Here is a 23,883-nt window from a genome sequence, read left to right as displayed (position 1 = left end):
CTGTATTTGGCAACGTGACGGTTTACATAGTGACGTACTTGCAAACAGCACGTGTCCAGACAGACGGACAGGTGACAGGTGAGCGCTCGAGCTCACCTGTCACCTAACTTGTTCATCCTACAGTGTCTTTATTTTGAAACAGTTTGTATGTATAAAAAAGGCCCGATTTCGTACTTAAGTGTTTGTTTTTTCTCTTTTTAAAAGTATTTTGGGGCATTTCTTCGTTTACTCAAGAGGGAAAGATGAGAGGTGACAAGAAACAAGGGGAGAGAAACATGATGGATGACATGCAACAGAGTACTTTGGATGCTACCTTTTATTGTATTCACAAAAAGGGCTACCACCTGTCCCATAACTACTGTACTTCAGTATACCACAACATAAAAAAGGTTACAGCAAGATATTGCATTCAAAAAATACAACTATATGTAAAACTTATAATTGAGAGAATTTGCAGGAGATCCAGGTAATGCTCTCTAAAGAACAATTATGTCACTTACTATTGCCCTGTATGAACTATAGTCTATACAAAATGGAAATACTTGAGTGGAGTTTCAGTCTTTTGGGCCTAAAACAGTAAATCTTTCCATAACTGCTCTTATTTATTTATTTGGTTTTATGCAGTTTGTTTTCTTTAACTTGATTTATTAATCATGTCTTGTTTGTATTATTTTTGAAATTTCCTCATGCCCACGTCCCATAACAAATCCAAAGTAAAACTCCAATAACTGTTCTAAACATCTTCATTTCATAATAGATTTGCAACAAACAGGGTACATTTTATCGTTATTGTTGTTATTTGAACCAACAAACATGCATTTTCTTCTGAAAAATAAAATTATTAATTGTGCTTTCTAGTTTACAAAAATGTAAAAAATATACTGTACGTAATCATAGCCACAAAACCGCAAATTCTGGAAATACATTAATTCACTGAGCATTTGCTAACTCATTTTTCTGAACAATACTGAGTGAAGATGAGAAATATAGACGAGGATCTTGACGGGAAGATCAGAAGATGGTTGCTTCAACCCATGAAAGAAGAGCAGCTAGGCTCCTGGATTTGTCTCCCAATCTGATGTATCTGAAAAAAGAAGAAATATTCTTAATGCAGGAAATAGGATAATGTGCAAAAAGTTAAAGAATTTTAAATGCTTATTGTATCTAATTGTTATCTAAGATATTTTACATTCTACTTAGGCTCTAATCCCATTACAATAATTGGGCTTTTTATTCCCATATAACATCTCTTATGTGTTTTATCTTCACAGATTGTACCTGTCATTTTCGTTCCCTCCTTGGTCTCAGCTGAAACACCAGTCCCGTACTCGTTTTCCCCGGTGACTCTGAAGAAGTAGATCCCGCCCTCCTCCAGGTCAGACACCTTGTAGGACGGCCGGCGGCATTTGTCTGTGAGTCTTGTCCACCCTTTTCTGCTGATGTCCCGTATATCTACAAGGTAGTTATTGACAGGGGCTCCTCCCTCATTTTCGGGGATGTCCCAGGTAACAGTGGCAGAGTTCTTGGTCACATCTTTAACTACTACATGAGTTGGTGGACCAGGTGAATCCAAAACCCTCACATTCAGCATCAAAGAGGCAGATCCAGCAACGTTTTGCAGTTTGACTACATATTTGCCAGAGTCATCGCGAGTCGCTCCTTCCAGTGTGATAGAGGTGACGGAGGTGCTGGTGTTGATCATTCCTCTGACTCTCAGATCTACATTTACTTTGTCCCATGTCACACTAGGAACAGGCTTGCCTGTGAAAGGCACAGTCAAAGTGAAGGAGCTGCCATCTTTAACAAGCAGGGTCTTCCTAATATCTGCGCTAATATCAAACCGGGGCTCCTCCTCTCTCTCCATGGCCACTTCAGAATCTGTTTCAGGACTGGGCTCGCTGATGCCTATCTTGTTTATGGATCTCACAATAAAAACATATTCCGTCCCTGATGTGAGTCCAGTTACTGTAAACTCTGTTTTATCTGTGTTGTGAACACCAACAGTCCAGTCTTCTTCTGCTGATTTTCTGAATTCAACTTTGTACCCGGTTACTGCTGCTCCACCATCAAACAGCGGCTTGTTCCATGACAGAGTGATGGAAGACCTGGATGAATCGATTATGGTGGGTTTTGCAGGCGGGGAGGCTAGAAACTTTGGATCGTCTGCCAGAGTGAGTGAGCATGGGAGACTGGGTTCACTTAGGCCCGCAACATTCTCAGCAAAGACTCTGAATTCATACTCGCATCCCTCGTACAGCCCGGAGGCTTTGACTCGTAGGTCATAGACAGGCTTCTTGTTAACACGAACCCAACGGACACCCTGCTTCTCCCGCTTCTCGATGATGTAACCGCTGATGCGGCTACCGCCATCAGAGGCAGGTCTCTTCCAGCAGATAGTCATAGCTTCGATGGTTGCACTTGTGACCTCAACATCAGTCGGAGCAGATGGGATGGTGAAGGGATCCATGGCCTTGATGGGCTCACTTTCCAAAATCTCACCTTCCCCATATTTGTTCACTGCTCTCACCCTAAACAGGTATTCATTTCCTTTGAGCAGCTTGGTTATTTTGCCGGTAGTTGCCACCATGTCACCGTACACAAGGGTCCACGCTACGCGGCTGGTTTCACACTTCTCTACAATGTAGTGGATGATCTCAGCTCCGCCAGTCTCATGCGGGGGGCCCCATGACAGGGTGCATTTCTCTGCTGAGACTCCAGAAACTTCTAGAGGTCCAGCAGGTGGGCCGGGTCTGTCCAGAACCTTGCAGGTGATAGCCTTAGATGTGGTACCACCTGTACTCTGTAGGGTGAGAATATACTGTCCGGAGTCTTTCCTAACACTTTCTCTGATCAGTAGAGAGGTATGCGTCTTTGTTGCGGTTATCTCAACCCGTCCCTTGGTGCCGATATTTCTACCATTTTTCAACCAAAACACTGTAGGGTTGGGGCGGCCAGAGATGTCAGCATCTATTCTTAGGAGGTCTCCTGCTTTGACAACCACCACCTGTCTAAATTTGTCCTCCAAGGTAATTTTGGGTGGCTCCACATCATGCTGTACCGTAACAGGTCCTGTGGTTTCAGAGGGCGCACTGAAGAGCTCAACTGCATTCTTTGCAATCACACGAAAATCATACTGTTCACCTTCTGAGAGTTCAGTCACTTCGAAGAAGGTGTCCAGTAGGCTGGTAAAGTTGCACTTAAGCCAGCAACTATCTGGCAGCTCTTTACGCTCAACAATGTACCCGGTAATTTTAGCCCCACCATCATATTCTGGTTTGTCCCAAGAGAGGGAAACTGAGCTGTTAGTTATATTGGTGACTGTGAAGTTGTGTGGGGGATCGCACCGGTCTCTTGCTGCTACAGGCTCGGATGCCTTACTGCATGGTCCAACACCAGCCATATTCTCAGCACAGAGCCTGAACTCATATATCAGACCTTCTTCAACACTTGTTACCTTAAACTGGTTCTCAGTTACCGGGTTTCTGTTTAACTTTGACCACAAAATACTGCTTTGATCTTTGCATTCAATATGATAACCAATAATAGGGCTACCACCGTCACTGTCTGGCTTGCTCCATGCAACCACCATGACGGACTTTGAGGCACTAACAATACGGAGATAGGTTGGTGGACCAGGGGGCTTAAAGGGATACTGTGCAACAACAGGTTCAGACTCAACAAAGAGGCTTTTGCCATAGCGATTCTCCGCAGCAACACGAAACTGATATTCAGTGCCCTGTGTCAAACGAGAAATCTTCATTGATGTTCTGGCAACCGTCGCTGACATAGTCTGCCATATTGTGCTACCTGTATCTCTCTTCTCAACAACATAATTACTGATTTGACATCCGCCGGTGTAATGTGGGGGCTGCCACGACAAAGACATAAAGTCAGCACTAACTTCATCCACACTGAGTTCACTAGGTGGTCCCGGTTTTTCAAACACACTGACAGAGATTTCCGCAGATGTGGTTCCAGTGGAGTTGGTTAGGGTCGCCTCATACATGCCAGCGTCTACTCTGGTTGCATCTTTGATAATGATCTGAGATGATGTGTCAGATGTGTGCACATTCACTCTGCTTGTCTCTTTCAGCAAGTTGCCATCTTTCTTCCAGGCTACTGTTGGCGTTGGTACACCCTTGAATGGAACATCAATCTTTAAATCATTTCCTGCCATCACATTGAATGTCTTGGACAGCAAATTAAAAATGGGCTCAGCGCTGGTATCCTTTACTTCAACAGGTGCCACAAGGGACTTTGGTTCACTTTTTCCCTTTTCATTTACAGCACTCACTCTAAACAAATACTCCTTTCCTTTTGCCAGCCCATTAATAGTCGCTTCCAGCGCTTTACCCTCCGAACACATTGTCCATGTGTCATCTCCCTTGGCCTGCATTTCTACAATATAACATGTGATTTTGCTGCCTCCATCATGTTCAGGCTTCTCCCAAGAGAGTCTTGCACTATTGCATGCAACATCACTGAGTGTGATTTTTCCAGGAGGCAGAGGAGCCTCAGACAATTTAACAGCCTCGGTGGTCTCTGCTGGCAGTCCATTGCCAAACTCATTCACAGCCAGAACTCGGAAATAATAGAAGCTCCCTTCCTGGAGGTTGTCAATCTTGTATGAGTTTCTCACACAGTTGCTGCAGACGCTGGTGAATGCCTTCCTGGCCTCCTCTCGTTTTTCTACGATGTAGTGCGAAATCTTTGCTCCTCCGTCAATGAGAGGTGCCTCCCAGGAGATTAACACAGAGTCCCTCTTTGCATCCTTTACCTCCAGGTTTGTCGGTGCGCTAGGAGAGTCCAACACTCTGACGTTGATGAATGCAGATTTAGAGCCACTGCAGTTCTCGGCAGTCAACACATATTTTCCTGAGTTGTTTCTGTTGACATTCTCGATCAATAACTCTGTGTAGGAGCTTGTGACCTCAATTTGAGCACGCTCACTGACAGTGCCGCCTTCCTTTGACCATCTAACCTCAGGCTCTGGCCTTCCTCTGATGGTAACAAGGAGACGTAGTGTGGAACAGGCCCGAACACTGACAATCTTCCTCAAGGTAGTGTCCAACTCAATCTCAGGTGCCTCCAGTTTCTCAGCAGCTACCACAGACCCAGGTAGATCCGCATACTCCCCGACTCCAGCGGCATTCATCGCACCTATACGAAAATTGTACTTTGCATTTTCTCTCAGTCTCTTCACGGTGTAGTTTGTGTCCTTTACACCTGTGCTCGATGTACATGCGATCCACTCGTCTTCTGCTGCTTCTTTCATCTCAACGGCAAATCCACTGATGGCTGCTCCACCATCATAGATGGGCTTTGACCAGGTCAGAGACACCGTACTGCTTGAATAGTCTGTCACTTTGGGGTTGGTAGGGGGGCCAGGTGGGTAAGTAGCTTCACATACTTTTATATACTCACTTGGCTCACTGGGTGGACCAACACCAGCAGCATTCTCTGCCAATACTCTAAACTGATAGTAATGTCCCTCAGCAACTCCTGTGCATCGAAAGCGCAAGTCATTTAGTCTTCTCTTGTTGCATTTAGTCCACCTGACACCCTCTTTGTCACATTTCTCAAGGATGTAGCCATCAATTTCTGAGCCTCCGTCCGTCTCAGGTCTTTCCCATGATAGCACTATAGAGTCACCAGTCACAACGCTGGCTGTAGGGGTAGAAGGTGCACCAGGCGTAGTAAAAGGGTTTTGTGCAATGAAGGGGTCTGATTCCAGAAATTCGCCAACACCAAATTTGTTCACTGCAGCAATTCTGAATATGTACTCTTTACCAGGCACCAGTTTTGTCACTTTGTAACTGACAGCTTCAACGTGAGGCTCAACCCCTGTCCATGTAACACGGCTGGTCTCCCTTTTTTCAATGATGTAGTGGGAAACACTGGCACCACCATCATTTAAAGGGAGGTTCCAGTGAAGATTACACTTCTCTGCACTGACAACTTTCACCTTCAGAGCTCCATCTGGAGGACCAGGTCTATCCAGGACCTTTACAATAACGGGGATAGATGTAGTTCCACCCATGTTACTGAGGCTCAAGACAAAGTGTCCCCCATCCGCTCGTGTACAGTCCCTGACCGTCAGAGTTGTATGTGTGAGGGTGTTTTTAACCTCTGTTCTCTGTGTTGCTTTGTCAATTTCTTTTCCATTCTTCAACCACGTTACTGCAGGTAGGGGCTTCCCAAAGTAATCTGCATCAATGACGAATGTCTCACCAGCTTGAACAACAGTTGTACTCTTGAACTTTGGATCAATGAACGCTGTGGGTCCTTCAATAACATCCTGTGCGACGATGGTTACACTTTCTGATGGTGTGCTCCAAACACCAGCACCATTCTTAGCAGTTACTCTAAACTCATAACTTTGGCCTCCTGTCAGACCTGTGACTGTGAACTGATTCTCAATAACATTGGTGAAGTTTGCCTTCATCCATCTGCCATCTGGGAGCTCCCTCTTTTCAACAACGTAGCCTGTAATGGTGCTTCCTCCATCGTACTTGGGTTTTGCCCACTGAAGTGTGATGTTCTCTCTCGTAATGATAACAGCTTCAGGTTTACCAGGTGGATCACAGGGGTCTCTTGCCACATAGCATTCAGATATCTTGCTAGATGGGCTGAGTCCAGCAATATTCTCAGCAAAGACTCTGAATTCATACTTAATCCCTTCCTCCAGTCCACTTGTTTTGAAGTGAGCGTCAGGTATAACGAGTTTGTTCAGCTTGGTCCATAAAATGCTGTTCTTCTCTTTGCGTTCAAGGTGATAGCCGATGACGGGGCTGCCTCCATCTTCTGCTGGAGGCTCCCATTCAACCACCATGCTGTACTTTGCCACTGTGGACACAAAGGGGGTGCCAGGAGCAGTGGGCACATTAAAAGGATATTTTGCAATTACAATAGGAGAAGTGATTGCAGTACTCTTTCCATGCCTATTTTCTGCAAACACTCTGAATTGGTATTCATTTCCTGTCTTCAGTTTGGTGACTTTGATTGTAGTTCGTACTGTCGTTGCTGACACAATCTGCCATTCTGTGCTTAGAGTTTCCCGTTTCTCCACTATGTAGTTATCCAGCTGACAGCCTCCTGTGTATTCTGGTGGCTCCCAGGAAATGACAACGTAGTCAGAACTGATCTCATCAATCCTCATGGGCCCTGTGGGTTGGTCTGGCTTTTCAAGAACAACCACAGCGATTTCTCCTGTATGTTTTCCAGCACTGTTGCTTGCTGTGATAGAGTATTGACCAGAGTGCTCTCTGGCCGCATGTCTGATATGAAGAACTGTTAATGAAGATGTATTTGAAACCTCTAGCCTTGATGTCTCTTTGACTGCCTGACCATCTTTTTTCCATTCAATCTTTGGTGCTGGGTGCCCAACCACTGGGATCTCTACTTTCAGATCTTCACCATTCTTGACAGTAAATGTGCCAAAAGTTATCTGAAGTTTTGGCTTAATAGCGTTTTCCTTATCTGTGACAGGGCCAGGTTGGACGTCGGAGTTGGGCTCTCCATTCTCTGCAGAAATGTCAGGGTGACCTAGTGTGACGGGGGAAAAAAGCATCACATACATGGAACATTAGATAGGATCCCTGTGCAGAGTCAGACTAATTATTAAAAATCCATGTGGTACTGGATAAGCCAAATCAATCTATGTGGCTTTTTAAATGCATTTGAGTAAACATTAATCTGGTGAGTAAACCCATGTTAAAATATGGATAACTTATTTAATTTTCTATTCTAACTTTTCAGAAAATTGCTGGAGCTACTCCGCGGATAAAAGCCTCAAAAACATAACAACTGAATGTTTGAACTTAGATTATTTTATTACACATTAGTTATGAGTCATACTGTTTGTTCCCCACAGGCATGACATACCTTGGACAATGACTGTCAGGGGTGACTGGGAATCCTCTGCTGTGAGCTCTGCAACAGTATCCGTTGTCATATTTATATTTAGAGTGTGAGCTTTATCTTCTGCTTTCTTTCCCACCTACAAAATAGAGTGGAACAAAACTGTCAGTGAAAATGAAATGAAAGACCAGCTGAAACAATCAGGGCAACACATTTCTTCATTTCCTTTTTTTCTAAGACTTATGTTGTTTGGTTACAAACCATTTAGAAAGAAATGCTACACATATTTAATCACAATAGGATTTAAACAAAATTGTTTTAAACAAGCTAGAAGGTTATCATAGTGAATGCCATGTGTTGGTAACAGAAACTGTTGATGGTGTAAAAATAACTAGAGGCATGGCTTAGCCATCTGTTCCACCAGAACACATACAACTCTATTAGTTTTTAACTCTTAAAGCTCTCACAAGGTTTAAATCTTTATACTTTAGTAAGGAACACAAAAAATAAAAATCAACAAGTAATTGTTAGGTGCCGTCATCTCTCTCTGTACTATGTTTCAATAACTTTTAAGATATCATTGCTTATGCAACTTACTTCGTTGTTGCTGGCTTCCATCGTTTCTCTCACTTGTCCTTATTTATGAGAAATTAAATCCAGATAGTTCAGTTGTCGACCGTGATGGACCCTCAAACTCTGTGGCAGACATTAACAACTCTGCCAGTCACTGCCTGCTTTATCTCCAAAATGTGCATGCAGAGACTAAAATAACCATGATGCCTGATTGGCCAGCTGCTCATTCTTTCAAAGTTCCTTGAGCCTGAATGGATCAGCTGGGAAAAACTGGAAATGTGCTCAACAGTAAACTATTGTCCACATACCATTTGGCTTTACAGTTTAGATGTCCTCTAAAATAACTTTGTGTGTGTGTGTGTGTTGGTTGGGTTGTATGTGTGCATTTATTAGTCGCACAGGAGCCTTTCTAAACAAATGTTCAGCTACTACAACACTATGGGTAGGTAGAGGCAGTGGTTGAATGTAACCGAGTACATTTACTCAAGCGCTGACAGGACCGATTATGACAAACAAATACTTTTACTTGTGATATGTTGTGTATATTTTGCTGGTAATTGTTTTGTACTTTTATTTAAGTGAATGCAAGACTTCTATTTTAATTGAGTGTTTCTATAGTTTGGTATCAATACTTAAATGATTGGAATTGGGGGCGTCGTTAGGCCTATTTTAGGGGGGCTGAAGCCCCCCCTAAAATGTTCTTCAGCCCCCCCAAATAATTTGGCATTATTGGCTTTAAAAAAAAAAAAAAAGTTTGTTTTTTTTGGTGATGTCATTAAATTAAACTATTGTTTCTCACATGGACAAGTTATTTATAACTCTAACATGCTACATATGTGCGTGCGTTCTGGTTTGTATGTTTTCTCCCCCTTCAAATTACAATCCAACAGCCTATCATCATACTTAACGATATAAAGTTGACACTGTCAGGTCCATTCTCCATCCATTGTGTGCAGTCCCTTTCAGAATTAGGATTTGGGAGTGACGCGGATATGAAACCTGGTTTATCCGTCTTTCCTTTACAAGTAGGAAAATTATTTCTCTCTCTTTATTTGAGAAAAGTTCATATTTGTGTTGTCAAATTTCACTATGACCCTGAAATTCTGTCTCTTGTGTTATCATATACTGAATGCAAGTAAAACTATAGAGCAAAATCACACTCTTTCTGATTGAACCAATCTATGAACTGTCTGAAACAATGGATATCCGCGGCCCCAAATGGGCCCCCAAAAAAATTGCTGCAAACATCCCACTCCCCTTGGGGCTAAGCCCCCCCTTTCTTTGTATCCCAGAAACGCACCTGATTGGAATACATCTTCTAGCACTGAGTGAAGGTTACAAAACACTTAACATTAACTTGTATTAGTAAATGCATGAGATCTGCAGTGATCTTTCTTCGCAATATGTATAAAAGGTAAAATTACCTCCTTGTCAAGATGTTAAAACCAAACTGTCTCCTGTTTTCAATTGTTTATGTATGTTTATAACGGTTTGGAAGGAATACCTGCAATCTCTTCTGCCCCTAGCATTACCAAATGACATTTTAAATTATTAAAATGTAAACAAATATTAAATAATAAGCATGTAAATACACTATTGTTAATATAAAGTATTTTTCCTTTAATGTGGTAACTCTGAGATGATGCAAATACAAATTTGTTAGAAACATTTATTCTGAAAAAAATGAAACGGAAACACACCATTAAACACCAACGAAGAAGAACTCGTTTAACGATGGAAGCTAGCCCGGAGCTACCCGGTGCAAGGAAAACGCTGGATGAAAAACGAAACATCCAAATGCAAGTAGTGCCTTCTGAAGCGCGTTTAATCCGCCTTTTGTCTCCAGACGCTGAATTTAAGTGATGCAATGTCAAAACAAAAAGGTGAGTAGAGTTGGTCCGCTACAATTCAGAGGGAAATGCTATACTTTTTGCTACACTGCAATAGTTACAGTTACTTTGCAGTCTATAATTTTCTGTACATCACATATGATGAAAATATGATAACAATGCATGTTTTATGAATTCACCATGTGTTTTGTGCGTAAAATATATTCATATATTTGTTATAATCCAATAAAAGTAAAACACTCGCTGGGGGGTTAGGTAAAGTTAGAAAGATATTGACAGATTCGGACTTCCCGGTTCAATGAATCGAAACGTTGCTAAAATACAAACGATACCTCCCTGTAACCGTAGTGAGGTAGACAACAAGCTACAACCTTAATTTAATTAAAACGGGCCGTCTTACGGACTCCTCCGAGCGTGACAATCTGCATTGGTCTCAATGAGCGGCCGGCTGCGAGACGAGTGCGCAGGGACCGTCTACAAAGTGCAATGCGGAAAATACCTACTACAACAATATTCAATAGCTTCACTGTCATGCAATGTAGTGTAACCAAAATCACTTCACACATCAATGGGCTCCTCCTTGTTGTACTACAACTGCTATTTTGAAAAAATATGATTTAGATTAATTTTAGTGAATATTTATTAAAAATAACTGGTGCATTTACAGAAATGTTTTATTAGTGTGCACTGTCCCGTATCAAATAAACTAATAAAATAAATAAATAAACTAGTGCAATTGTGAACCTATGTTTTGTATTGTGTATTTGTCTTGAATAAAAATATAGTACCACATACATCAAGATAAGAGCCATCATAAGTAGTTCACTCATTTCATCTTCAACAAAGGATATACACATATATTGTCATGCTGTAACAACATTGTGAAAAAGGAAAAATAAATGTGGCAAACGCATTAGGTATCGAAAGATGCCTTTCCCCATCGTGGTTTGCATTGGAGACTGACAAACTGAAAGATCACTGCAGGTAGAACTTAATTGAAAGGTGCTCCTGATTGGTTAGTGACCTAGTCACCCTAGGCATCTATCATTTGATTGGTTGAGGGGCAGATGCCATGAGGCAGCCATGAGCTGATTTATAAATAACCATCTACAAGTCTGGTGAAACTAAAATAACAGTTGTAGTACTACAGGAAGGAGCTCATTGATATATGAAGTGATTTTGGTCATGCTACACTTATCAACAGTAAAGCTATTGATTATTATTTTTAATAAATATTCACTAAAATTAATCTAAATCATATTTTTTCAAAATAGCAGTTGTAGTACAACAAGGAGGAGCCCATTGATGTGTGAAGTGATTTTGGTTACACTACATTGCATGACAGTGAAGCTATTGAATATTGTTGTAGTAGGTATTTTCCGCATTGCACTTTGTAGACGGTCCCTGCGCACTCGTCTCGCAGCCGGCCGCTCATTGAGACCAATGCAGATTGTCCAGCTCGGAGGAGTCCGTAAGACGGCCAGTTTTAATTAAATTAAGGTTGTAGCTTGTTGTCTACCTCACTACGGTTACAGGGAGGTATCGTTTGTATTTTAGCAACGTTTCGTTAACGATTTATTGAACCGGGAAGTCCGAATCTGTCAATATCTTTCTAACTTTACCTAACCTACATTTGATACTTATATTTTACTGATAATATTTAACATACCTGCAAACTTTCCGCTTTTCGACGAAATTCGCCATTTTGATTCAAAATATGTCATCCACGTGGATCGTGTAGATCCGTAGAGTTTTTATTTTTTTCTGGTCTGGGTTTAAAGCTTCACAAATGGGAAAGTTTTCGGGTTATGGGGCCATTTGTCTGATCTTTTGTTTTTGGTTTGTCAACAGGAGCTTTGAAAAATTGACATTTTATTGACTATACAATTGATTAATTTATCAGTAAAATCATGGGCAGACTAACCGATACTCTTAACTGGTGGCCATGTCCACAGGCTACTCATGTGACCCGGCTCTGTTTCTGATGATTCAGCAGAATGACACCTAAAAGACCTTCCATAGTGAACCCTGTTGTCAAACCCCATGCCTCTCTGCCTCTCTGTCCACCAGCAGATGCAACCATGCCGCTCCAGCTTGTGTACAGCAACCAGGACTTTGTTGCGGATTTGCATCGGAGCAGTGGGAGCAGACCTGGGTTTGCGTCACCGGCAACACAGTTTGACACGACCATCCGAGCCGGCTGGACGGACAGGATGAGCAGGGGCCTCTTCCGTTACCATCTGGGTGATTTACAAACACGGATCCTGCCGGGCCCGTATGGCTATGTGGCCCAGCTGAATATTGAAAGAGGAGTGGAGAGAAGAAAGCCTCAGGATATACTGAGCATTCAGCAGGAGTTCAATGGCAAGCAGTTTAATTTCAACAAAATCAATCCAGAAGAAGTCCTATTTGAGATGATAAAGGGCGTTGAGGGAGGAAATGAAAAGGGACAGTTGCATGAACTCTGCAGGATGGTTGTGCTGGTCAACGTCAGCCCGTTGGAGTTTGGCCATTGTCTCTTTGTTCCAGAGCCGTCACGCTGTTTCCCACAGGTCATGACGAGCTTTGCCATCCGGGTTGGTATTGAATCTGTGCTCCTGAGCTCCGATCCCGGCTTCCGTGTGGGGTTCAATAGTCTGGGAGCATTTGCGTCTGTCAATCACTTACACCTACATGGGTATTACCTGGATCATGAGCTCAAGATAGAATCCATGCCGGTCAAGCCTCTGGTTCCTGAAAGGGGATTTTACGGCTTGTTGGACGTTCCCGCAGGCTTTTTGTTTTACACAGAATCGGAGAGGGTGGAGAAGGTTGCTGAAGCCATCTGTCAAGTCACAGACTTTCTTGTGGACGGTAATATCGCTCACAATTTGTTCCTGACGAGAGGATGTCCGCCCTGCGATCGCACACGGAACGAAAAAGGTCACCGTTCAAGAAACGGTGTTCGTATCGCTGTATGGCCGAGAACATCGAGCTTCGGGGCCAAAGAGGAGTCTGCCTTCAATGTTGCTCTCTGTGAGCTCGCCGGACATTTACCCTTTAAGAACAAGAAGGACTACGAGTTAATTTGTGAGAAAGATGTAACGGATATAATCCAGAGGTATCTTCTGCCTGATCCACAGTTTCACATGTTGGAACAGCAGCTCACTCGTCATTTGATGGATTTATAAAGTATGGACGCTAAAGCCTTTTTAAATCAACTAGTTTAGAAGCTACACATTCACAATGGGTTTAGCTTAATCAATGAAGAAAATGAGTATCTTTACACTGGATTGTGCTTTGGGGGCTATACTGAATCTGTCCTGCATCTGGCCTAAATACAACATTGGATGTGCACAAAAAAACATTCCTACATGAATATATTTATCCACGAGAATACATTTAATGGACTGAAGGATGTGCTGTATTAAACTAGTTTCAAAGCAGTTTGTTTGTTTGTTTGTGTGTGTGTGTGTGTTGTGTCAAGCAAGACGTTCTAGAAGTTTGTGAGAGCTTCAACAGATCTCTCTCTCAGAACACATGTTGAGGTGTCCCACTGGGAGAAGCACAGGTGTAAATAATGTAATTAACGATGGCTGAGTTCCATTCAGCTGTTCCAGTTTCGGGGTCCTGGTATTGTGCGTGCTGGCTCTCGGTCACACTGTTATGACTAACTGAGATTAGCAACACCTGCACTTTTCCTGCAATGACAATGACTTGTGAAAAGAAGCCTGTAAACCATGGCTGTTTACACCGAGTACACCACCTCACTCACTGTATGCACATTCTGGAAGTTCACGGGTAGTTCCTGTTGGGCTGTGAAGGTTACAGACGTGGACCTATGACTTGATGGTTGTAGATTTTGATGCAGGATGAACACTTTGCACTGCCCTCATTACCGCTAGTGAGTTGCCCTTGAGCAAGGCTTTTAACCCCCAACTGTTCCAGTGAAGCGGGGGGGGGGGGGGGGGGAGCAAAAGGGGGGGGGTCCCTTGGGGGGGGTTGTGCTTTTATTCAAAAAATGACTCCACGTGTCGTTCTCCCGTATTCTGAAGAAGATGCAAGAGCTGCTTCATCAAAGCCTGACAGCGGTGCTCCAATGAAGGGAGAGATCACAGCTACACATCATCCCTCAGGAGCATATCTTCTGCCAAAAGTACATCACCAAGGTAGCGGTGCCAAGCCGAGCAGGAAGATCAATGTGCACAGTTACCCGCTCGCTCATTTTAATGAGGTTCCTCGTTGGTGAGCGCGCAACCAGTGCATCGATCTATAGGTTTAGCTGCTGACGCGCTCGTTTCATCCAGGTGAGTTAGTGATTCAACAGGACGTTTACTTTTGCAGTTATTTTGTTCTGCCTGAACGGACACAATTAACAATGTATCTCCTGTTTCAGCAAATGTTTTAATACATGCAGTAATAAATAAGAAAATGACACTCGAGTTACAACTCAATTTTATTCTTGATCCATAGATTTGAACTATTAACATCGCTTTTTCTTTTATCGGCAGGCATTTTATTTCCATTTGTCACCACAGTTTCATCAGAAGATAGAGGGGGAACATGCACGTGACCATAGGGAGCTGCTGTGTTTACTTACGTGACACGTAGGTGCAGGACAGGACGGGTCTGCATGACATTTACTATTTACGTTGGGCAGCCAGTGTATTCATTCACCCTTTCTCTACTGTAAAGGTTACGTAGTGCACACTGCAGGGAGAGAGTTTGCCCGAGCTAGTACATCACCATAGTTAAAGACTGACAACACCAATAGCAGCCAGTATATGGACAAAAGGATTATTTACACTCTCCTTCAAGTGTGTCTTCCGTATTAAAGGAATAGTTTGTCATTTTCACCGCTGTTTGTACGGCAACTGCTCACTGACAAAAAATAGTCCAGCACATGTCCCTCCATTAGGCTTCAGATTACACTTCGCTTGTTGCACAAATTCAACGTCCAAGGTATTGTGTCTTAAGTTTTGTTATTTTTCTGCATTTGTTTTTTTTTCTGTGTTCCCCTTTTCCAGTCTTTATGCTAAGCTAAGCTAACTGGCTTCTGGCTCATGAGAGTGATATACATCTTCTCATGTAACTCTGAGACGCAGGCGTTGGCATCATTTTATCAACCATCTCAAGCTGCTGAATCACACAGTTATGTCCAAAATAGTGAATCTCTTGAGTTGAAGTTTCTACACTTTTACAGCAAATAGAAACTCTTATCAGAGTGTATTTTCTTATTTTGCTGAACCACACAGTTTTGATTTCTACAGTTGTATTGTTCCAGTGGTAAATACTATACCATACTTTTTATTTTACACAAATTTAGTAATTCTTTGAGCAAAACAAAGGTTTAAATGTAAACTTAAAAAAAAATTATTTTACATTCTGCCTATACAACAGTGCAGACTTTTGTCAATGAAAAAACTGGACCCTTGTCTCATCCTTGAACCCTGCGTCTGTGATGGTCGACTGAGTCAAACCTGTTGTGCATCTTTGTAATCGGGCATGGAGACGCATTATTTACAGTTGATGCTTCACTGGATGAGCCCTGTAGAGGACATGAGAACCTTCTCACCCGCTGAGTAAGAAAAGGACAAAAGTGCTGTAGAAGCCTTTACAATAGAGACAAGCTTCATATGTCAGACAAATATGACTTTTCATCTTTCTCTGAGTGTTTGTGTTAAGGGGAAATATCCCCCTACCCTTCTATCTGTTGGCTGGATGACACTCTTGCGTTATCTTACGAGTGTAACCAACACAATCTGTCGACAGGATGTCCAAGTAGACATCTTTCTCCTGTTTGATTAGGATCAGGGGAATGTGTCCTCTGTCCTTTACCGTAAAAACAGTAGAATTTAACATTACAGTGCCATGTTTTCACTGTGTGATGATTTATCCTCTACTTTACAGGATGCTGGGAAGAAATATGGAATTAAATTAAAGAAGTAAGATGCATCTCTACTTCAAGATGTGTCGCCACCTGAAACAAGTCTATAGTTCATACGCAGTCACTCCCTCCAATAAGGGACTGTGGGAGGGTCCTCGTATCAAAGCAAACACCCATCTTCACTTGTGCATATTAGGCTCGTGGCCTTTAAAGTCACTTCTGCGGAGAACAGCACACTTGAATCATTCAGCTGCCGCTCTTCTAACTTGTGTTACAAAGGATCAAGACTAACCCAGCACCATGGGCTGTGTTCAAAGCTTCAGGGAATTGTGCGACCGTCAAAAAAATACCAATGTTCGTGTCAGTCTCCCAGCAGTTTGCTTCGTGTGGCAAACAGCCATGATCATCTTGTTTGGGGTTTTTGTTCGCTACAACGAAGAATCGGATGCACACTGGATAGAGCACAGAAAAGTTGAAAATATATCCAGTGACATAGAGAACGACTTCTACTACAGATATCCAAGTAAGTAAATGCATTATGATATTTTATTTCTTCTCTCTCCACTACACACTCTGTTTTCCAAATGTCTGTTATCTCAATCATGACTTTTATTTCTTAATTTATTATAGCAACTTAATATCTATCTTTATTCGTCCACATTGCTGCACATTTAGCTTTTTGTTTATCATTTTATTAATATTTGTCTTTTGACCGATCAGCTTATTCCTGCAGGCTGAGATAAGGCTCTGGCTCCCACAGGTGCACATTTCTCTTGGGGGTTTGACTCCCCTCATTCTTTTCTTTCCAGTTCAGCTGTGGTGATGTTGGACTTCTTTGTATTCGTGAAAATGTTTCATGGCCGAACACTAACACCATGGGTTGTTGGGAAGACGTCGAATACAACAATAACAATATTTATATATAAATATATGAGTGTTGTTGTATTTTACGCTTCCCCCACAACCCGCGGTGTCAGTGTCAGGCTATCGTGAAGCCATCTCAGACGTGGTGTTGGATGTCAGATGATAAATGGACATCCTGACACATTCAGGTGACTAACAAGACCTCATCCTGGAGTTGCAGGACCTTCTTCTCCAACACGATGCCCTCCGCCAGTGTTGACACCAACACAGTCTGAAATATCTGCAGTGTGTGTTGTTTAAGCTGTAAAAATGCATCCAATCTGATGTGATGTAAGATTTGTGCTGTCATTTATTTTCTATGCAAACTAAATTGTTCCACATACATTGGACAATAGGTTCAGCGGGAACCTATTGTACCCTGAGGTGTGTCAGGTATACTGGCTGGTTTCTGCTGGTATCCACATACTGCTGATATGATACAGTGGGTACGGAAAGTATTCAGACCCCTTTAAATTTTTCACTCTTTGTTTCATTGCAGCCATTTACTAAAATCAAAAAAGTTCATTTTATTTCTCATTAATGTACACTCAGTACCCCATCTTGACAGAAAAAAAGAGAAATGTAGAAATTTTTGCAAATTTATTAAAAAAGAAAAACTGAAATATCACATGGTCATAAGTATTCAGACCCTTTGCTGTGACACTCATATTTAACTCACATGCTGTCCATTTCTTCTGATCCTCCTTGAGATGGTTCTATGAGATGGTTCTACTCCTTCATTGGAGTCCAGCTGTGTTTAATTAAACTGATTGGACTTGAATAGGAAAGGCACACACCTGTCTATATAAGACCTTACAGCTCACAGTGCACAGAGTGAAAAATTTAAAGGGGTCTGAATACTTTCCGTACCCACTGTATTTAGTGTCTCACGCAGGAGAACAACCTGTGCCAGAAATGAAACTACAAGTTGTCTGTTTGCTTATTAAGGTTATTATTATAATATTGGAGCTTGAGGGTTCATTCTTGGTCTCTGAAACAGCAGTTTGACTTCCCCAGCAGATGGAATTGACACTAATCATCGAGACATATTTATTTATCCATTTCGTTTCTTCCTAGTATTTTACCTGTTTATTATCAGACATGCATTACACCTACGTATGTGTGGTATATATATATGGTATGTACGTATATATTGTATATTTGATTTGGATGTGGAATTCCCTCCCCTTTTCTGTCCTTTGTGCCAATTCCCATCCTCCTCCTCATCTCTCCCTTCTGTCCCAGGTTTCCAGGATGTCCATGTGATGATCTTTGTTGGATTTGGCTTCCTGATGACGTTTCTTAAGCGCTACAGCTTCGGCGCGGTGGGTTTCAACTTCCTCATCGCAGCCTTTGGCCTCCAATGGGCGCTGCTGATGCAAGGCTGGTTCCACTCCCTGGACTACAGTGATGGAAAGATCAAAATTGGAGTTGAAAAGTGATTGTTCAGTTTAATTCTCAGTACAGATTATCATGTTTTTGTATTTTCTCTAGAATCCTCCCTTCATCTTATTCTATTTGTTTCCATTTGTATGGTTTCAATAGGAAAAAAACAGACATGAATACATAAGGAGGTGGAGAAACCAGTCTAGCTGGCAGGATCTCGTAAAGATATTTCCATACACCTGTAAATTTAGTTTTTGCCAAATCACTTTGTGTCAACATATATGAACGCAGTATGAGAGAAAGAAAGAGAAAAAGTAGGATAACTAGATAAGTTTATGATAGCTTCAGTACTCAAAATGACATCATTGTTAACGATTGTACTCTTTATTTAGTTTACTGTCTTTGAATAAGTGCATCGTTCGCCAATATAATACTGTATAATATTTGGTCAGAACAGATTACAGCTGATTTCCATATTGCTTTGTTCGTCCGCTGCATTTGAACTTTTTTCCCCCTCTCACCTTAGCATGATCAACGCTGACTTCTGTGTGGCCAGCTGCTTAATAGCCTACGGGGCGGTGCTTGGTAAAGTCAGTGCAGTCCAGCTGCTGGTTATGACCCTGTTTGGGGTCACGTTGTTTGCCGTGGAGGAATATATCATCCTAAATCTCATACATGTAAGTTGAAACAATAATTTATTTGTGTTTTGATATCATTCAGCTGTATCAATAAAGCGGAAGAGAACATATCTCACGGTGTAGCTGACGATTTTTTTTACAACTTGCCCAACACACCAACTGCACGTCGAACGTCTTCCTCAGATTTGTGTATTTATGGTTTAGTTGCTCTATGATTCTGCAGCCGAGCATGCGCCTAAATGCTGTGACTTACAGCTGGGTAGATTTTGCTAATGACACCTTGTAATATTCTTATAGCTGTATCTACTGTATCTACTGCCACTAATGCTATTATTTGCTTCCCTGAAGGCCAAAGATGCTGGAGGCTCCATGGTGATCCACACATTTGGAGGTTACTATGGTCTCTCCATCTCGTGGATGCTCTACCGGCCAAACCTGGACCAGAGCAATCGTCTGCAGGGCTCCGTCTATCACTCGGATGTCTTTGCCATGATTGGTGAGCGTGATTTCATCACATACTTATTTTCACAATACTTCTTGTTATTCTGGTGGTACTGTGGATCTGCAGGATCTTTAAGGTCCACCCTGCTTTCTGCCAAGGCACCCTCTTCCTGTGGATGTTCTGGCCCAGCTTCAACTCAGCCATCACAGACCACGGGGACGGGCAGCACAGAGCAGCCCTAAACACATACCTGGCTTTGGCCTCAACTGTGCTCACTACTGTGGCCATCTCCAGCCTCTTCCAGAAGCATGGGAAACTAGACATGGTAACGACCTCTTTTTTTTTACGTCAGTCACAAACACTCATAAAGTTAAGCACTTATGTATGATGGACATGACGGTATGAGGTGTGTTTATTTATCAAGCTGACAGTACTTGAAACAGGTCACCTTGTTGATTTGGTGAACACGACATGCAATGACTTCTGTGCCCCACCAGAACAAACTTAAACTTATAGTCTTGTATGCATACTCTGTTTCATCTGATGCAGTAAACTCATAATTCAGAAAAGAGAGACCAAACTGACACACAATTTCTTTTTTCTGCACGCGTTTTTCAGGTCCACATCCAGAACTCCACTCTTGCTGGAGGTGTTGCAGTAGGAACGGCAGCAGAGTTCATGCTGATGCCCTACGGGTCTCTGATCGTGGGGTTCTGCTGTGGCATCGTCTCCACACTGGGATATGTCTACCTCACGGTATGGTATTTATCTGGTTTATTGTGATATAGCTTTCATGAGACAAGCCTCACTTGAGTTTTTGAAAGTGTTCATTAAGCCATCCAGGCAATTAGCTACAAAAATGCACCATTTTTACTCTCCACAAACATATAAAAAGTTACTGATCCAGAATATTTAACTTGCTGATTAAGTCTAACTTTGGGTTATATAGCATAGCACATCATGTGTTTTACCTCATTACTTTTGCTGCTCTTAAGTGAACTGTCGGTCTAAATTAAGTTAAATTAAACTCTTAAGATGTTTAAGTAAGCTCAGTTAAGCCTAACTCTCTCTCTCTCTCTCTCTCAGCCTTTCATGGAGAAGCACCTGAAGATCCAGGACACGTGTGGAATCCATAACCTGCATGCCATGCCAGGAGTCATAGGTGGCATTGTGGGAGCCATTACTGCCGCATCTGCAACAAAGTCTGTTTATGGTGCTGAGGGGTGAGTGGTCCTTGCTGACGAATAGAGAGGTCAAGGTAGCTCACACGTTTTGAATAGATAGAAGATTATCAACCAGTAAAGGAATATTTGTGTTCTTTGGCCAAATATAGTCTTTTGTTCTGAAAAAAAAACCATTGTGAGTAACTTTTTTTTTTTTTGTATTAAAGGCTCATTAACACCTTTGACTTTGAGGGTGATTTCAAGGACATGGTCCCCACACGGCAGGGTGGTCACCAGGCTGCAGGCCTCTGTGTGGCCATCTGCTTTGGTGTGGGCGGAGGTATCCTTGTCGGTGAGTAGTAACAGCCTTCAGTATGACCATATAAAAGAAAATATCCAGTATGTACTGTAAATAACTGATGTTGCTGTGTTTGAACAAGGTGGGTGTGTTTGCACGTAGTGGATGACAGATTGTGTTTTGGGATAATGACTTAATTTGTATTCTTCTCAGGTTGTATTTTAAGATTACCTATCTGGGGAGATCCTGCAGATGACAATTGTTTTGATGATGAGCCCTACTGGGAGGTAAGCGACTATTCTTTCATCCATGAAGAGGTTTTCACAGTTTTAATGTCAATATCCCCTCAAATCATCTCAGTCAGACGTTCATCCCACAGAAATTGTGAAGTTGCCCAGAATGAATACCTTGATATCTTACATTTCAATGATTTTATTTGAGTGGTGTTTTTGTAATGTTTGATAAATGCAGTTCTGTTAAAATGCATGCACACTGAATGAAATTTGGGACGCATCGTTGGGGCCAAACGGTCACACCCTGATTGATCGGCAGCGCCAATCAGATGCTCTAATTCAAATCTGCAGATTTTTCCAATTAATCTGGTGCAATCTGATCTGATCGGAAGAATTTATGTCATTTTTTATTGTGAGGAGCCAATCGGGACCAGCAGTGATGCATCACCAGAAATACTCAAAAGGAACAAAGCTTGAAAAATAAACTTTAAATGTATTAATTCAAACCAAATAAGAGTGCAAGAATGTTTAAACATCTTTGCTCTTATGTTTGTATAAATATGAAAACATACTTTGATTTATAGACGAGACATACTTTTAGTTTCTTTTGCTATTCTTGATCGGAAGCATTATACTGTTTTGTGTTCCTTACCCTGTTTGTGTACACTAAAGCTGTTAGGAAGTGGCTAGTCATTCTGCCACCTCTATTTACAAAGGGACGGTTCATAATTTTCCATTTTATGACACCAACAAGGTCACGTAGCATCATACGTTTAATTGTTGATTGATCATGCGGTTGTCGTTCTCCCCCTGAATCATTATGTTAAAACTCTGTTGCTCACAGCTCCCTGATGAGGAAGAGACCATCCCACCAATCCTTCACTACAACAACCACATGCGGAACAAAGATGTGTAAGTGTCCTTTTAGTTTCTGGTTCTGGTCATGCAATTCTGCTATTCTCACACAAACCATGCAGGAAGTGCCTTTGTTGTTGTGGAATGTGTTGCATTCAGTGTCCTCTTGGTGGCAGCAGATCCAAATGTGCGGAGGCCACATGTGACTCATTGCGGTTCCTGCCCTTTGTTGGGAATATTTATTCATGGTGTTGAATCCTATACCACAGAGGCCTGCAGTGTCCCTGTCACTCTGCGCGGGCTAGATTATGAAATGCTGACGTGGATCCTGTACTCCGTGCTTTCAAGTGGAGCTCACCTGTGCTGTTTGTTGATAGGGGTGTTTCACAGTACAGCTCTGCATGTGCAGCTCCTCAGAGTGACCTTCAAGTCATGTTTACTGTGGATATAGAAATGATACTATTACAAAAAGCTTAGCAGTCAGTGTAATCTACCCAGTCGAGTGATATGGAGTATGCAGGAACAACGAGAGGCCAAAGAAGAAAACTACATTGATCAAAACCTCGACACCACACACTGTCAGCAACAACTTGTCTGTGAAGTTTCATTGTCTTTCACTAATTATGTGACGCTCTTTTCCTTTCAGAGCGGAGTCAAATTTCTCTGTGGAGCAGACCTGACGCGAGGCCTTGTCCTAATGGATGTGTCTGTCTTTATCACACATCACCCGTTTGTGCCTTTTAATTTTCCTGCTACACAGAAATATTCATTTGATTCGATTAATTCACTCCAATCAAAACCAGTTTTTTTTCATACAGTTTGTCTTTTTGTTTTGTTTTTTGTGAAGTAAAAAACATATTGTCTGTTTTCCCAAGATAGTTATTTCAGTTTAAATCAATTGATATTCAATCAAATATTGCTATTAAGTGTGATTGGCATTCGCGGAGTGATTTGCCTCATTTCAAAATTAAAGCATAATGTAATTAAAACTGCAGAATTTGTCTCTTGTTCAATAGAAGATGCAGAGCTTTGATGAAAGTAACTTAAACATGACCATGAAAACATACAACCATGGTTCCTTTAAGTAGGTTTGAGAAAACATTTTAAAACCATGTTTTGTATTACATATGCTTCAGACCCTGAGTTGCACTTTGCTGTGGATTTTCCACAGAAGCTTTCACAACTTTGTTTTTACTGATTTGTTTTCTGTCTGCACGACATAACAGAATGCAGGTCACATTCAAAGTCAATCCACAGACTTTTTTTTGACATGTTTTTGCTTAAATTGTTGTATGTTGATTTGCGTAGTTGTTTTTTCTTTTATTGCAATTAGATGCATTGAAAAAATGAGTTAGTATCACGTTAGTTATTATGGATTTTCAAAATAAGAGCTGTGGTATTTGTTTTGTTATGCTGTGACATAAAGGATGTTTGGTAACACTTTACTTGGACCCACCCTAACTTAGCATTAATAAGCATTGTATGAACTCTAAATACATGTCTTTTAAGACACCATGTTGTATTGTTGCAAGCACAAAAGAGCATATTTTTAAATTGTATTTTACTGTATTGTCATTTATTTTCATCTTTTACACCAGCCTTCACATATGGGTGCTCACAGGAGGAGTTGCTGAGAAATAGATAAATAAGCACGACATTATGGTGTATTATAAACCATTTATTAAATGTTTATGTACTGCTTATAAATGCCAAATAGGAGGGTTAACGTAATGTATCCGTGAATATTCTTATCCACGTTATCGTTCTGACGATGAATATTTGTACATTTAGACGTTCCACAATGAAATATTTATGT

At 41.6% G+C, this 23,883-nt stretch overlaps 3 protein-coding genes across 5 annotated transcripts; 2 read left to right on the top strand and 1 right to left on the bottom strand.

The window, feature by feature from the left end:
• Positions 1–4: 4 nt before the first annotated feature.
• On the bottom strand, positions 5–8,627 carry LOC116389596 (titin-like). 2 transcript variants are annotated; one of them, XM_031858423.1, is made up of 4 exons: positions 8,458–8,627; positions 7,885–7,999; positions 1,279–7,545; positions 5–1,084 (listed from the first exon to the last, which is right to left on the bottom strand). In XM_031858423.1, exons 1-4 carry the CDS (start codon positions 8,476–8,478, stop codon positions 1,050–1,052), a joined length of 6,438 nt encoding a protein of 2,145 aa, XP_031714283.1. In that variant the 5' UTR covers positions 8,479–8,627; the 3' UTR covers positions 5–1,049. The 2 variants fall into 2 exon arrangements, with proteins under 2 accessions (XP_031714283.1, XP_031714275.1); XM_031858415.1 differs by lacking the exon at positions 5–1,084 and having other exon boundaries at positions 1,166–7,545.
• Positions 8,628–10,161: 1,534 nt separating this feature from the next.
• Positions 10,162–13,708, top strand: gdpgp1 (GDP-D-glucose phosphorylase 1). 2 transcript variants are annotated; one of them, XM_031866819.1, is made up of 2 exons: positions 10,162–10,316; positions 12,357–13,708. In XM_031866819.1, the coding sequence occupies exons 1-2, from the start codon at positions 10,301–10,303 to the stop codon at positions 13,451–13,453; spliced, it is 1,113 nt and encodes a 370-aa protein (XP_031722679.1). In that variant the 5' UTR covers positions 10,162–10,300; the 3' UTR covers positions 13,454–13,708. The 2 variants fall into 2 exon arrangements, with proteins under 2 accessions (XP_031722679.1, XP_031722671.1); XM_031866811.1 differs by having other exon boundaries at positions 12,354–13,708.
• A 2,665-nt stretch (positions 13,709–16,373) lies between these two features.
• Positions 16,374–23,626, top strand: rhcgb (Rh family, C glycoprotein b). Its single transcript, XM_031861132.1, has 11 exons — positions 16,374–16,672; positions 18,298–18,490; positions 18,965–19,115; positions 19,425–19,572; positions 19,677–19,843; positions 20,137–20,274; positions 20,605–20,741; positions 20,909–21,033; positions 21,193–21,266; positions 22,057–22,124; positions 22,714–23,626. The coding sequence occupies exons 1-11, from the start codon at positions 16,450–16,452 to the stop codon at positions 22,745–22,747; spliced, it is 1,458 nt and encodes a 485-aa protein (XP_031716992.1). The 5' UTR covers positions 16,374–16,449; the 3' UTR covers positions 22,748–23,626.
• The last annotated feature ends 257 nt before the right edge of the window (positions 23,627–23,883 follow it).

Source organism: Anarrhichthys ocellatus, unplaced genomic scaffold, assembly GCF_004355925.1.
Source record: "Anarrhichthys ocellatus isolate YVR2014 unplaced genomic scaffold, GSC_Weel_1.0 scaffold2, whole genome shotgun sequence".
NCBI lineage: Eukaryota > Metazoa > Chordata > Actinopteri > Perciformes > Anarhichadidae > Anarrhichthys > Anarrhichthys ocellatus.
The sequence above is the reverse complement of the archived record's forward strand: the minus strand, read 5'-3'. Positions and strand labels throughout refer to the sequence as shown.

Excerpts from the sequence above, each read along its gene's own strand:
- LOC116389596 (XM_031858415.1), bottom strand. The coding sequence starts at position 8,478 with ATGGAAGCCAGCAACAACGAA. Across the intron at positions 8,000-8,457 it reads TGGAAGCCAGCAACAACGAA|GTGGGAAAGAAAGCAGAAGA; the intron begins GTAAGTTGCATA and ends TCTATTTTGTAG. Across the intron at positions 7,546-7,884 it reads CCTGACAGTCATTGTCCAAG|GTCACCCTGACATTTCTGCA; the intron begins GTATGTCATGCC and ends CCGTCACACTAG.
- rhcgb (XM_031861132.1), top strand. The coding sequence starts at position 16,450 with ATGGGCTGTGTTCAAAGCTTCAGGGAATTGTGCGACCGTCAAAAAAAT. Across the intron at positions 16,673-18,297 it reads CTTCTACTACAGATATCCAA|GTTTCCAGGATGTCCATGTG; the intron begins GTAAGTAAATGC and ends CTTCTGTCCCAG. Across the intron at positions 19,573-19,676 it reads GGATGTCTTTGCCATGATTG|GCACCCTCTTCCTGTGGATG; the intron begins GTGAGCGTGATT and ends CTTTCTGCCAAG.